The 12,310-nt window shown below is 46.9% G+C and overlaps 1 protein-coding gene across 1 annotated transcript in view; it reads left to right on the plus strand.

Moving 5' to 3' along the window:
- USP31 (ubiquitin specific peptidase 31) overlaps positions 1-12,310 on the plus strand; it is a 148,956-nt gene that overhangs the window by 673 nt on the left and 135,973 nt on the right. The window contains exon 2 of the mRNA XM_007953193.2: positions 9-275. Within this exon, the coding sequence (XP_007951384.1) occupies positions 9-275 (267 nt within the window). The remainder of the gene's footprint in view (positions 1-8; positions 276-12,310) is intronic.

Here is a 12,310-nt window from a genome sequence, read left to right on the forward strand (position 1 = left end):
CCTCCGAGCCGGTGCCCGGGGTGGCGGGGCTCCGGAACCACGGCAACACGTGCTTCATGAACGCCACGCTGCAGTGCCTCAGCAACACCGAGCTCTTCGCCGAGTACCTGGCGCTGGGCCAGTACCGGGCGGGGCCCCCCGAGCCCTCGCCTGACCCCGAGCAGCCCGCAGGCCGTGGCGCGCAGGGCCAGGGCGAGGTCACCGAGCAGCTGGCGCACCTGGTTCGGGCCCTTTGGACCCTCGAGTACACACCGCAGCACAGCCGCGACTTCAAGGTGAGCCCTGCGGCGCCGCTGCGCGAGGAGGGGGCCCTGCGCCAAGTCCCTGGGGGCCCCCGCGCGGCCGAGCCTCCCTTCGCTCCTGTCCTCCCGGCTGCGTGGACTGCATTGGTCGGTCGGGAAGAGACTCTGTTCATCGTAAGGGAGGTTCAGTCATTCAGTCGTTCGTTCATTCATCCCATTTATTGAGCGCTTACTATGAGCCAGGCCCTGTGGTAGGCACTCAGATACCACAGTGAACAAGCCCGTCCGTCTTCATGGAGCTTACATTCTCGGGGATTGGAGTATGAGTATGGAGCCTGGCTTCAAATTTTGTTTCTGCTGCTTCATGGCTGTGCGATCTTGGGCAAGTTAATCAATCACTCTGTGCCATAGTTTCTTCACCTGGTACCTGCCTTAAGGTTGTTGTGAGTTTCGAAGTTGGTATGTTAGGTGGAACCCAATGAAATTAGCCTTTTTTTTTTTTTTTTTCCCTGTTCTTTCCTTGTTATGTGCCTTCGAGCCGGACCCGACTCATAGCGACCCCTCCTTGGGTTTCCGAGGCAGTAGGTCAGCATACTAGTATGTAAAATGTTTCACCTGTGCCTAGTACCACGTGTATTTGCTGCTATTAAGTTAACAAGCTAATGTCAGTGGTATGAAGAAAGTAGCCGCTGGGATGGATGTGCCGGTGGGCAACTTCTTTTTTTTTTTCTTTTTTTAATTTAATTTTAAACATACATCAATTGAACAGTTTCTCCATGTACAATTCAGTGACATTGATTACATACTTGGAGTTGTGCAACCATTCTCACTCTTCTGAATTGTTCCTCTGCCATTAACATAAACTTCCCCCTAAGGTTCCTATCTAATCTTTCTAGTTACTGTTGTCAGTTTAAGCCCACATGGGGTGGGGGACGGGACAAACCCACTGCCATCGCTTGATTCTAACTAGTATGAGCCCATAGAGTTTTCAAGGATGTAAATCTTTATGGAAAGCAGACTGCCTTTTCAGTCTCTCCTGGAGCGACTGGTGGATTTGAACCGCTGACTTTCTGATTAGCAGCCAAATGCTTTAACCACTGTGTCACCAGGGCTCCAGTCTCATAGATGGTAACTAAACTAGCATAATACTCAAGGCAGATGTTTTTTACTAGTTAAGGTAATCTGTTGTTAATTTTTAGAAAACTCTAAGGGATATTTTTGGTTTAAGGTTTAAAGATCATCTCAGGGCAATAGTTTCAGGAGGTTCATCCACCCTCCATGTCTCCAGGAAGTCTAGAGTCCATGAGAATTTGAAATTCTGATCTGCGTTTTCCCCCTTTTCATCAGGGTTCTTCTGTAGAATGTTTTATCAAGATGTTGAGTATTGGTAGTGGGGCACTATGCAGTTCTGGTCTAATTGCAAAGGAGACAGTTGTTCATGGAGACAATTAGCCACACATTCCATATCCTCCTGCTATTCCTGGCAGGCTGCCTAAGATTAGAGGCAGGGATTAAGACAGTCTTTGAGCAGAGGTGGCATTTGAAATGTGACTTGAGGGACCATAGAAAGAGCTAGCCATGGGGAGGTCTGAGGGAAGTGTGTCCCAGGTGTAGGGAACAGTAAGTGTGAGGACCCTGAGATTGGGAATGAACTTAGTGCACTTGAGGAACTGGGTAACTCTGAGGTCAGCAAAGTAATATTTTTAGGCCTTGTTGGGCAAAATGCAAAATTGAGGATAAGTGTTTATATAACAAGAGAGAACACAAATTTCCCCTGTTTTAAAATTAACTAAATTAAAAATATAATAAGCAAGTACAGTATTTTATAGCATAGGTTTTGGTGGCACAAATGGTTAAGTGCTGTACTGCTAGGTTGGCGATTCAAACCCATACAGACACCTTGGAAGACAGGTCTGGCCATCTGTTTCTGAAAGGCCCCAGCCTTGAAAACCCTGGGTGGTGGTGGTTAGGTGCCGTCAAGTTGGTTCTGACTCACAGCAACCCTGTGTGCAGCCCAACGAAATGCTGCCCAGTCCTGGGCCAGCCTCTCAGTCCTTTCTGTGTTTGAGGCCATTGTTGCAGTCACTGTGTCAGTCTGTCTCATTGAAGATCTTTCTCTTTTTTGCTGACCTACTTTACCAAGCATGATGTTCTTCTCCAAGGACTGGTCCCTCCTGATGACATGTCCAAAGTACAAAGGCTTGCCATCCTTGCTTCCAGGGAGCATTCCAGCTGTACTACTTCCAAGACATTCTTGGAAGTCTTTCATTCTTCTGGCAGTCCGTGGTATATTCAGTACTTTTCACCAGCATCATAATTCAAATGCATCACTTCTTCGTTCTTCCTTACTCATTGTCATAGGCATATTTCACCTGCCTAGGAGCTCTGGTGGCGTAGCACCTAAGGCATTTGACTGCCGACCAGAAGGCTGATGGTTCAAATCCACCAGCCACTCCTTGGAAGGAAGATTGGGCAATCTATTTCCGTAGTGATACTGCCTCGGAAACCCAAGGAGGGGTGGCTGTGAGTCGGATCTGACTTGACGGCAGTGAGTTTGGTTTTTTGGTTTTATGAGGCAGTTGAAAATACCACGGGCTTGGGTCAGGTGCACCTTAGTCTTCAAAGTGACATCTTTGCCCTTTAACACTTTGAAGAGGTTGTTTGCCGCAGACTTGCCCAATGCAATATGTCATGTGATTCTTGGCTGCTGCTTCCATGGGTGTTAATTGTGGATCCAAGTAAAATGAAATTCTTGACAACTTTAGTATTTTCTCTGTTTATCATGACATTGCTTATTAGTTCAGTTGTGAGGATTTTTGTTTTCTTTATGTTGAGGTATAACCCATACTGAAGGCTATAGTCTTTGCTCGTCATCAGTAAGTGCTTCAAGTCCTCATCACTTTCAGCAAATGAAAACAGTTATATTCTGCACGTATGGGGTTATCGTGAGTTGAAATCTACTAGAAGGCAAGTAACAACAAGAAGAGTGGAGTTCTTTGTGGGAGAGGAGATAACATTTTCTTAATTGGGGTTCAAAATTAATGCTCCCTGTCATCAAATTAGGAGCCCTGGTGGCACAATGGTTAAGTGCTTGCTGCTAACCTGAAAGGGCGATTTGAACCCACCAGCAGCTCCGTGGGAGAAAAGATCTGATAATTTGCTCCTATTAAGATTACAGCCTCAGAAACCCCATGAGGGAATTCTCTGCCCTGTAGGGTCACTGTGAGTTGGAATCCACTTGATGGTGTACAACACCAACAAAACCCATCAACTTAATTGTAAATACTCATTTGCACAAAACCTTCTTGGCTCATGGGCTATACAAGCAAGCAGTGGGCTGGGTGTAGCCCTTGGGCTGGAGTTTGCTGTCTGCTGTGTAACTGGCTGTCTAGTAAAAGGGTGCGTGATAGAAAAAGTGGAGGGCTGGGGCTAGATAGTGGAGGGAGGGTCATGTAGGCTGCACAGGGAATTGAGCCTTTATTCCAAGCAAAAGGCGATGATGATTTGACTTCATGTGAGGGATGCTCTAAGGAGCTCTGGTGCTATAGTGAATCATGCATTTGGATGTTAACCAGAAGGTCTGCAGTTCAAATCCACCAGCTGCTCTGTGGGAGGAACATAAAGCAATCTACTTCTGCAAAGATTTACAGCCTTGGAAACCTAACGAGGGTCACCATGAGTCAGAATCCAATTGACAGTGGTGGGTTTGGGTACTTTTAGGTGAGATGTGGATTTGGCATTAAGTAGAATGTAATCACACCACCAGAAGATGGGTCCTCTTTCTGTTGTCCTTTGGTCCTGATCATGCCCTGGAAGGTAGCCAGCCTGTCTTTAACACCTCTTTGCAACCCCTGTCCTGGACACCTCCTGTTTGTTCCCTAAAAAACAAAAACAAAAACACCCTTTGGCTTTGGCAGGCAACAATAGCTACAGTTCAGTAAGGTTGTTATCTTTATGTTGGATTTGTTTTTACATTTGTCTTCCACCTATGGCAGGTGGCACTGGTTTTCCATTGGTAGTATTGTTTGTTTATAAGATACATTATTTAAGTAAAAAACAAAACATGATTTGATTAAATTGTTAAGTGGCGATCTGGCTAAGCAGTCTGTACTTGATTAGGATCTTGCTAAGGAGCAACGTTGCCGGGTTGTACCTTTCCCCTTTTCATATATTTTATTTATATTTGTTTTTATTGCAGGAGCAGTAGTTAATGCTCAGCTCTATTTTCCTCAAAAAGGAAAAAAACGACAACATTGTTGTTTGATCACTGGAGACTGGGGGAAATAAAATCAGATCCATCTCAGAATAAGAGGGGGAGGAGAATGGCAGCACTGGCTGCAGGAAGTCCTGTTTTTCCCTCGGCTTCTAATCCAAAAACCAAACCCACTGCCATTTAGTCGATTCTGACTCAGTGACCCCCATTGGGTTTCCAAGGCTATAAATCTTTGTGAAAGTAGATTACCTCATCTTCCTCCCATGGAGTAGCTGGTGGGTTTAAACCACTGGCCTGGTTAGCAGCCAAATGCCTTACCCACTATGCCACCAGAAGTCACTGTGTCAGCCTCAGCAATCGCAAACTTTTCAAGGGCAGAGCCCGGGGTTTGAGTTTGGTTTTTCCCTCTTTTCTAAAATGTGAAGATCAGTTTCTACAGTATCTTTGTGTGTGAACATTTCCACTGCTTTGTAAGAGGTTGCTTTACATTTTTATCCATTTTGAAGCTGTGAAAAGAAATGGGTCACTAATTCCAGCAGAGCACAGACTGATTTATAGGCATACTTTGGCAAAGTTGAACAGATTCTTAGAAGCCCTGTTTTTAAGACATGTGGTCTTCTGAACCTTGATTAGATGTCATTCTCCGGTTATTCATTCACCTCCCAGTGAGGAATGCCTTCTGCTCAGAAGGGGACGCCCTGCTGAGAGTGCCTGAAACCGAAAGGATGTTGAGGTGGCTCTCACTGTAAGTCTGGAGGTAGGCAGCTCTAGCACCATGCAGTGGCTTGGTGGGCCCAACAAGGACACAGACCCTTTCTGTGCTTCCACTCTGTTGTCCTGGGAGTAAAGAGGGAACACAGGTTCTTCCAGAAGCCCCCTCAGCAGCCTTCTGCTGACCTCCTCTTGACTATCACTTGTCACTTGGCCACTCCTGGCTGCCATGGAGACTGGAAGTGGGTATTTGGGTTTTCCTGCCTTAATAGAGGAGGTTAAGGAGATTAAGTCATTTGACTGCTAATCAGAAGGTTGGCAGTTCACACCCACCAGCCATTCCTCGGAAGGAAGATTGGGCAGTCTATTTCTCTAGAGGTAACCGCTTCAGAAACCCAAGAAGGGGTCGCTATGAGTTGGATCGACTTGACGGCAGTGAGTAATAGAGGAGATGAGTGAAGGAGAAGGGGTTTGAGGTTGGCTCTTGGGCGGCCCAGCAGCAGTGCCTGCCTCGCCTCGCCTGCCTCCCATGTGCCAGGAACTTCGCTGCCTGTGGAGATTGATTTGGGGAAGGACTGCCTGCCTGTGAAGTCTGGTGGGGGAGACAGAAATGCGAACAGACTACCTGGAGAGGTTCCCTAGGCTGGCCTGGCTTCTCACACTTCTTGGGCACGTAATTCACCTGGAGATCTGGTGACGGAGCAGATGGGGATTGGGCAGAGCTGGGTTGAGCCTGAGCGTCTGTTTCCGATGAGCTCTCAGGCGCTGCTGGTGCTGCCCCTGCAAGGACTGCCCTTTGAATATCAGGCTCCAAAGCACCAGTCAAACGTCATAGGGAGGGTGCGTTTTGAGCTGTGTTCTGAAGGATGAAATTCACAGGGAAGAGGTGGAAGTGGCACAACAGGGTTTGTGGTTTGGGGGAGCAGTGAGACACAGAGCACTGTGGGGGTGCAGAAAGCCTGGGGGAGGTGTGTTGTAGGCAGGTTATGAAGGGCTTTGTGGGCTGTGCTGGATTGAACTTCATGCTTTGGAAGTGGAAAATCTAGAGCTGGAGAGGAATATGATTATCCCCCCCCCTTTGTTTGGGTGAGCCTGGTGACCCTGTGAAGGATTGATGTTTTTTTTATTTTTTCTGCAAAATATTTGATTACAGCTACATTTGGTGAGTGCTGTTTTGAGCATAAAGAGAGTCGACCACCAGGAAGGTGGTTGTGAGGCACACCTGTCACCACGCCCCCACGCCTCTTGGCTTGGTTGGGTTCACACCTTCCTTTTCAGGGACTCATGCTGGGGACCTCTGGTTTTATGCTGCAAACTTGTGATAATTTTCCTGGTATGTATGAAGCTGTTTAGTGTATTGATAATTCACAGTGTTTCTCATGAACTGCTCTGACTTCAGGGTGTCCCTGAAATTGATTTGAAAAATAGAAAAAAATGAAAGTTTGTAGGTTTTGATTTGTGACAGAGTACAGAGGAGAAAGTATGTCTCTTCTCTTGTCTGTCAAACACTGACACTTAATTTTGAGCAAAATGCCAAATCTTTCAGAGAGAAGAGGTGATACAATCATGTAATGTTAAACTTGGAAGGGGACGTAACATGTTCTGCACAGTGCCCAGCCTTCCTGTGTGAGGGGATTGAGGCTCACCCACTGCCTAAAGGCTAGGGGACCAACCGGAAGTTCTGGCTGCCACTCGTCACACTCCTGTACACCCCTGTGTGGTTGGTGCACATACCAAATCCCAGGTCTGCGGTCGCCTGCTGGTATAGCCCCTGAGGTGACAGATCCCAACAGAGAGCATGGTGAGCAGCGTGGACGTGCTGGGAAGTGAGCGTTTTCCTCTCTGAGGTTGTGGTCCTGAATTGTCCTCAGCATAAGGTCAGCCATGGCTGGCTTCACGTATATGCCATTGCTCTTCAGATTAGGTGCTTCCTTTAAAAAACCATCCTTTCAGACTGTTACATATAAATACGCTTAATGAATTTTACATTGATGGCTTATCCTTTACATGTAGTTCTGTAACCTGCCTCCGCCTCTCCCCCCATTCCTGAGTTTAAATTACATTATAGGTAGCATCACTTCCCTTGTTTCTTTGTTGCCATATGCGAGTGTGCCTCATCCTTCTTACCCACTGTGTAGAACCCTTTTGATGGATATGTAGCCTGTGTAACGTATGTAGCAATCATAGCCAGTGCTACACTGAACATCCTATCACACATGTCAATTCATCTTTTCTAGGGAATGGATCTTAGAAGTGGATTGCTGAGTCAAGGGAGTGTGCAAAGTAAGGGGAGGCTGTGCAGACCCCCTGCAATAGGTCGTGGAGGACAGGAGCCTCTGACCCATCAGGGTGCGTGCCAGGGCCTGGCCCCACTCCTGACGTTGTGCTTCCTCTTACTGGTATCTGTCCTTGTTTTTCATTTTGCAGACAGGTCAGTTTTGTTTTACCTAGTTATGCCTACTGTCTACTCTTTTTAAACATAGGGGTCTTTCTCCAGTAAGTGTGAGTCTTTACTGACATGTAGCTCGTTAGCGGGTGGTAAAGGAGCTCTGGTGGCATAGTGGGTAAGGCATTTGACTGTTAACCAGAAGGTCAGCAGTTCAAACTCACCAGCTGCTCACAGGAGAAAGATGAGGCAATCTACTTTCATAAAGATTTACAGCCTTGGAAACTTGAATGGGGGTTGCTATGAGTTGGAATTGACTCGATGGCAGTGGGTTGAGTTTTTTTTTTTTTACCTGGTGGTAAAGGGGAATCAAAGGAAATGTTAAGAAATTGTCCAAGAGGACCAGTTGGGGAATGAAAATACGTAAGACTGAGTTATGAGATACTGATGTTTGCTGACTAAAACCATACTTAACTGAGCACTTCTGTGTTAAGGGGCTAGTTAAGCCAGGGTTAGGAATGGAAGATAAAGTTGGGAATGAGGGATTAATGAAGATTGTAGGGCAAGGTTCTTGCCTTTGCAGAATTTACCTGCTTATAGGAAAGCTATTTAAACTGTCCTTGACCAGGAAAGATCCGTGGGAGTTCAGAAAGGGCAAAATCAGTGTGAGCTGAAGCATAAGTAGATTCATTCATTCATTCATTGTCAATAGCTGAACTCCTCCGAATTTATTGACCTCTCAACTCCATGGCAGATGGTGTGCTAGTCATTGGGTAGAGAGTGGTAAACACACTAGGCCTTGTGGTCCCTGCCCTCATGGATCTTTTGTTGTGGGGAGAGACAACTGTTAACCAGTAAATACTGGTGAGTATGAAGTTGAAGGTTCTGAGCCAAAAAGGAAAAGATAAGTGTGTGAGAGAGAATGATTGGTGTGGCCAGACAGGGAATGGTGTGTATGCTCTGTTAGTTCCCTGAGGTTTCTGTAACAAACTGCTACAAAGTTAGTGGCTTAAAACAACAGAAATCTGTTGTCAAAATTTGAGAGGCCAGGAGTCTGAAATCAAGGTGTCAGCAGGATTGTGGGGAATTCCATTCCTTGCCTCTTCCAGCTTGTAGTGGCTGTCGGCAGTCCTTGGCTTGGGGCTGTGTCACTCTGATCTCTGGCCCCATCTTCACGTGGCTCTCTTTTCTTCTCTCTGTGTCTCACCTTTGCATGTCTCTATAAGGACCTCTGGTAGCATAGTGCTTAAAGCATTTGGCTGCTAACCAGAAGTCTAACGGTTCAAACCCATCAGCCACTGGTTGGGTACCACCTCGGAAACCCAAGGAGGGGTCATTATGAGTCTAATCTGGCAGTGAGTTTGCTTTTTGTTTTATTGGATTTAGGGCCTATCTGGATAATCTGGGATGATCTCATCTCAGGATATTAATTACATCTGCAAAGGCCCCTTTTCCAAATATGGCCACATTCACAGGTTCTGGTGGGTATCCTGATGGTTCAAACCCACCAGCCACTCTGGAGAAGCAAGACTGGGCAATTACTGTAAAGATTTACTGCTTCAGAAACCCAGTGGGGGTCGTTGTGAGTCAGAATCGACTCATAGCAGTGGGTTTAGTTTTGGTTTGGTGGGTATCTTGTTCTTTGAGGTCACCATTTCTGGAGGGAAAGAGCTGGGGGTACACTGGAAGGCCTGAAAGGCTGTGTTTATACCCTGAAGGACTAGGACAAGAGTGGAATAGATGAGGATAGCAGCTGGGTTGTACAGGACCTTGTAAGCCAGGGTTAGGAGTTTTATTCTAACTCTGTAGAATAACTCTGTAGGCAGAGTTCTGGCTTGAGCTCATTAAAGTGTAAAATGATCATTCTGGGTGCTGTGTAGTGAATAGAATGGAAGCAGGGAGACTGAGTAGGAGTGGTGCATGGAGATGGAGTAGACTGAGTTGAGATATCGTGTACCTGGGAGGTTGAAGCCCTTGGATTTGCTTGTAGATTGATTTGTGGGAAGGCTCTGAGGAAAAGGGCAGTATCAAGAATAATCCCCAGGTGTGTGGCTTGAGTATGTGGGTGATTGCTGTGATGCTGTGTACTTATATGAGGAATGCCAGTTTTGGGGGAAGGAGCTCTGGTGGTGCAGTGCCTAAGGCATTTGACTGCTAACCAGAAGGTTGGCGGTTCAAACCCACCAGCCACTCCTCGGAATGAAGATGGGACATTCTACTTCTGTAAAGATTTACCACTTCAGAAACCCAATAGGGGTCGCTGTGAGTTGGAATCGACTCGATGGCAGTGAGTTTGGTTTTCTTTTGGAGTTTTGGGGGAGATCAAGGGTTCAGTTCCAGGTGTGTTAACTAGGACATTCAGTGGATGTCTAGTAGACAGTTGGATAAGGGTGTCTGGAGTTCAGTAGGTTGATTGTATCTGGAGATAAACATTTGGAAGTCATCGGTCTGTGTTAGTCGTTAGTTGCTGTTGGCGACCCATGTACAATAGAACGTGACGTTGCCTGGTCCTGTGATCTTCACAGTTGTCAGTGCACCCGAGTTCATTGCTGTGACCACTGTGTATTTTGAGCATCTTTCAACCTAGAGAAGGAGCTCTGGTGGCGTAGTGGATAAAGCATTTGGTTGTTAAACAGAAGGTCAGTGGTTCAAACCCACCAGCTGCTCTGGAAAGAAAATGGGGTAGTGTACTTCTGTAAAAATGTACAGCCTTGGAAACCCAGTGAGGGTCACAATGAGTCAGAACCAACTCGATGGCAATGAGTTGGGTTTGGTTTTTGCTTTTCAACCTAGGGGATTCATCTTCCAGCACTATATGGGACAATTTTTGTTGTGACTCTAGGTTCTCCATTGGCTGATTTTTGGAAGTAGCTCAGCAGACTTTTCTTCCTAGTCCGTGTTAGTCTAGAAGCTCCACTGAAACCTGTTCATCATGGGTCCTCCTGATACTTGCAAACTGGTGGCTAGCTTCTAGCATCACAGCAACATGCAGCCCACCACAAGTGGATGATGGGTCTAGAGATGGTATGTAAATCTGCGTGACAGAGACTTAGAATTGGATTTGAAGATAAATAGGGGAAGAGAGATGTCATTCCAGGTTGTTGGGAAGATATTCTAAGCAAAGCCATAGGCATGGCACAGGCCAGGGACAGGGAAGTACTGGGCTCTTTGCTACGGAGGAATGATTTGGAGCCGAGTTCTTAATCTCGACGCTGTTACAATTTTGGGTCAGGATAATTCTTTGCAGTGAGGGTCTGTCCTGAGCACTGTAGGAGGGTGAGCGGCATCCTGGCTTCTGACCCCTTAGATGCCAGTAGCACACGTTCCTCCCCCTTCCCCTTCAGTTGTGACAGTGAAGTGTGGTTTCAGACATTACCAGATGCCCCCTTCCCCTTCAGTTGTGACAGTGAAGTGTGGTTTCAGACATTACCAGATGCCCCCTAGGGGCTGAAATAGCTCCTGGATGAGCAAGGGACCTCTGCTTTGGAGAGAAGAAAAGAAATGTAGGTGGTTGGGAAGAGGAGAGGGGCCCTTGAAAGTCTGTCAAAGTGTGGCCTTAGGCAGCATGAGTAAGGATCGACTTGAGGCTTCTTGAATTGTGCAGGGACCGATTTCATGACAACAGTGTTTTATAATAATGGGTCTGATAGGGACATGGATGAATCAGAGAGAAGATACCGGGAGAGGGCTGTTATGGGTATGGAGGCAGGAAAGGGTGACGCCAGGAGACGTTTTAGAGTATGTGGGGACAGATTATTAAGGAGAACTCAGGAGATGGGCGTGGTAATGGGAACAGCCGGGTTTCAGCCTGGATTGGTGGAGAAAGTGTTGGGGCTAGCAGATAAAATTGGCTCATTGGAAATGGGGAGTAGTGTGTGGAGCACAAGGGGCAGAGAAGATCGTGCATTTAGTTTGAACATGTGGGGCTGGGGTCGTAGGCTGTCTAAGAGGGGAAGTCTTACAGATAGTTGAAAATACGGCACATTGAGGACTAGTTGTGTAAGTGTGGATTCCGCAGACGGGGGATGATTGAAGCCAGAAGCATATTGTGTAGAGAGGGTCAGAAGCCCAAGGCCGGGTTCTTGGGGGAAGGCAAAAGTTAGAAGATTGGAGGAGGGAGAGGACCTGTTGTTGAAGGGGCCGTCAGAGAGGCAGGAGGAAAACTGTCAAAGCTGACACGTGAAACCTGCTTTCCTTTACGTTTGTTGACCGCCTCTTAGCCCTGGGCACAGTGTAGGGCTGCAGAGTCAATAGGTCACACCCACTCAGAATCAAGTTCAGATCAGTAGTTCATAGACAGGATGTGGGTTTATTAAGATCACTGATTTATCGAACATGGCCTCTGCCCTGGTCCTGTGTTGCCAGGCACTGGGGATATGAAGATGAGTGTGAGGTGGGCCGTACTCTCAGAGACTTGAGGATCTTCAAGGAAAGGTAGATGGGTGAAGCAGTAATTGCAGTAGGGAAGGATGACCACTGTGATAGTTATGCACTGGAAGGGCTGTGCAATCAGGGGAGAGTTCACCTGGGGGAGGGGGAAGGTACATGGTGAGGGCACTGAAGAGATGATACTTTGGACTGTGTTTTGAAGGACTTGGTAGAAATTCTCTGGGTGGACAGGAGAAAGATAGGAAAAGTTTTCCGGGACAGAAAACCCATCAAATGCAAACCCTTGGAGCTTCAAACACCTTATTCAGAAAATGTCAGGTTCCACTCTGGTGGTGGCCAAAGGGTAGGGTGGTGGTTGGGGGGGACTTA

Source organism: Orycteropus afer, unplaced genomic scaffold (genome assembly GCF_000298275.1).
Source record: "Orycteropus afer afer isolate SDZICR_OR568_19922 unplaced genomic scaffold, OryAfe1.0 scaffold00376, whole genome shotgun sequence".
NCBI classification, from domain to species: domain Eukaryota; kingdom Metazoa; phylum Chordata; class Mammalia; order Tubulidentata; family Orycteropodidae; genus Orycteropus; species Orycteropus afer.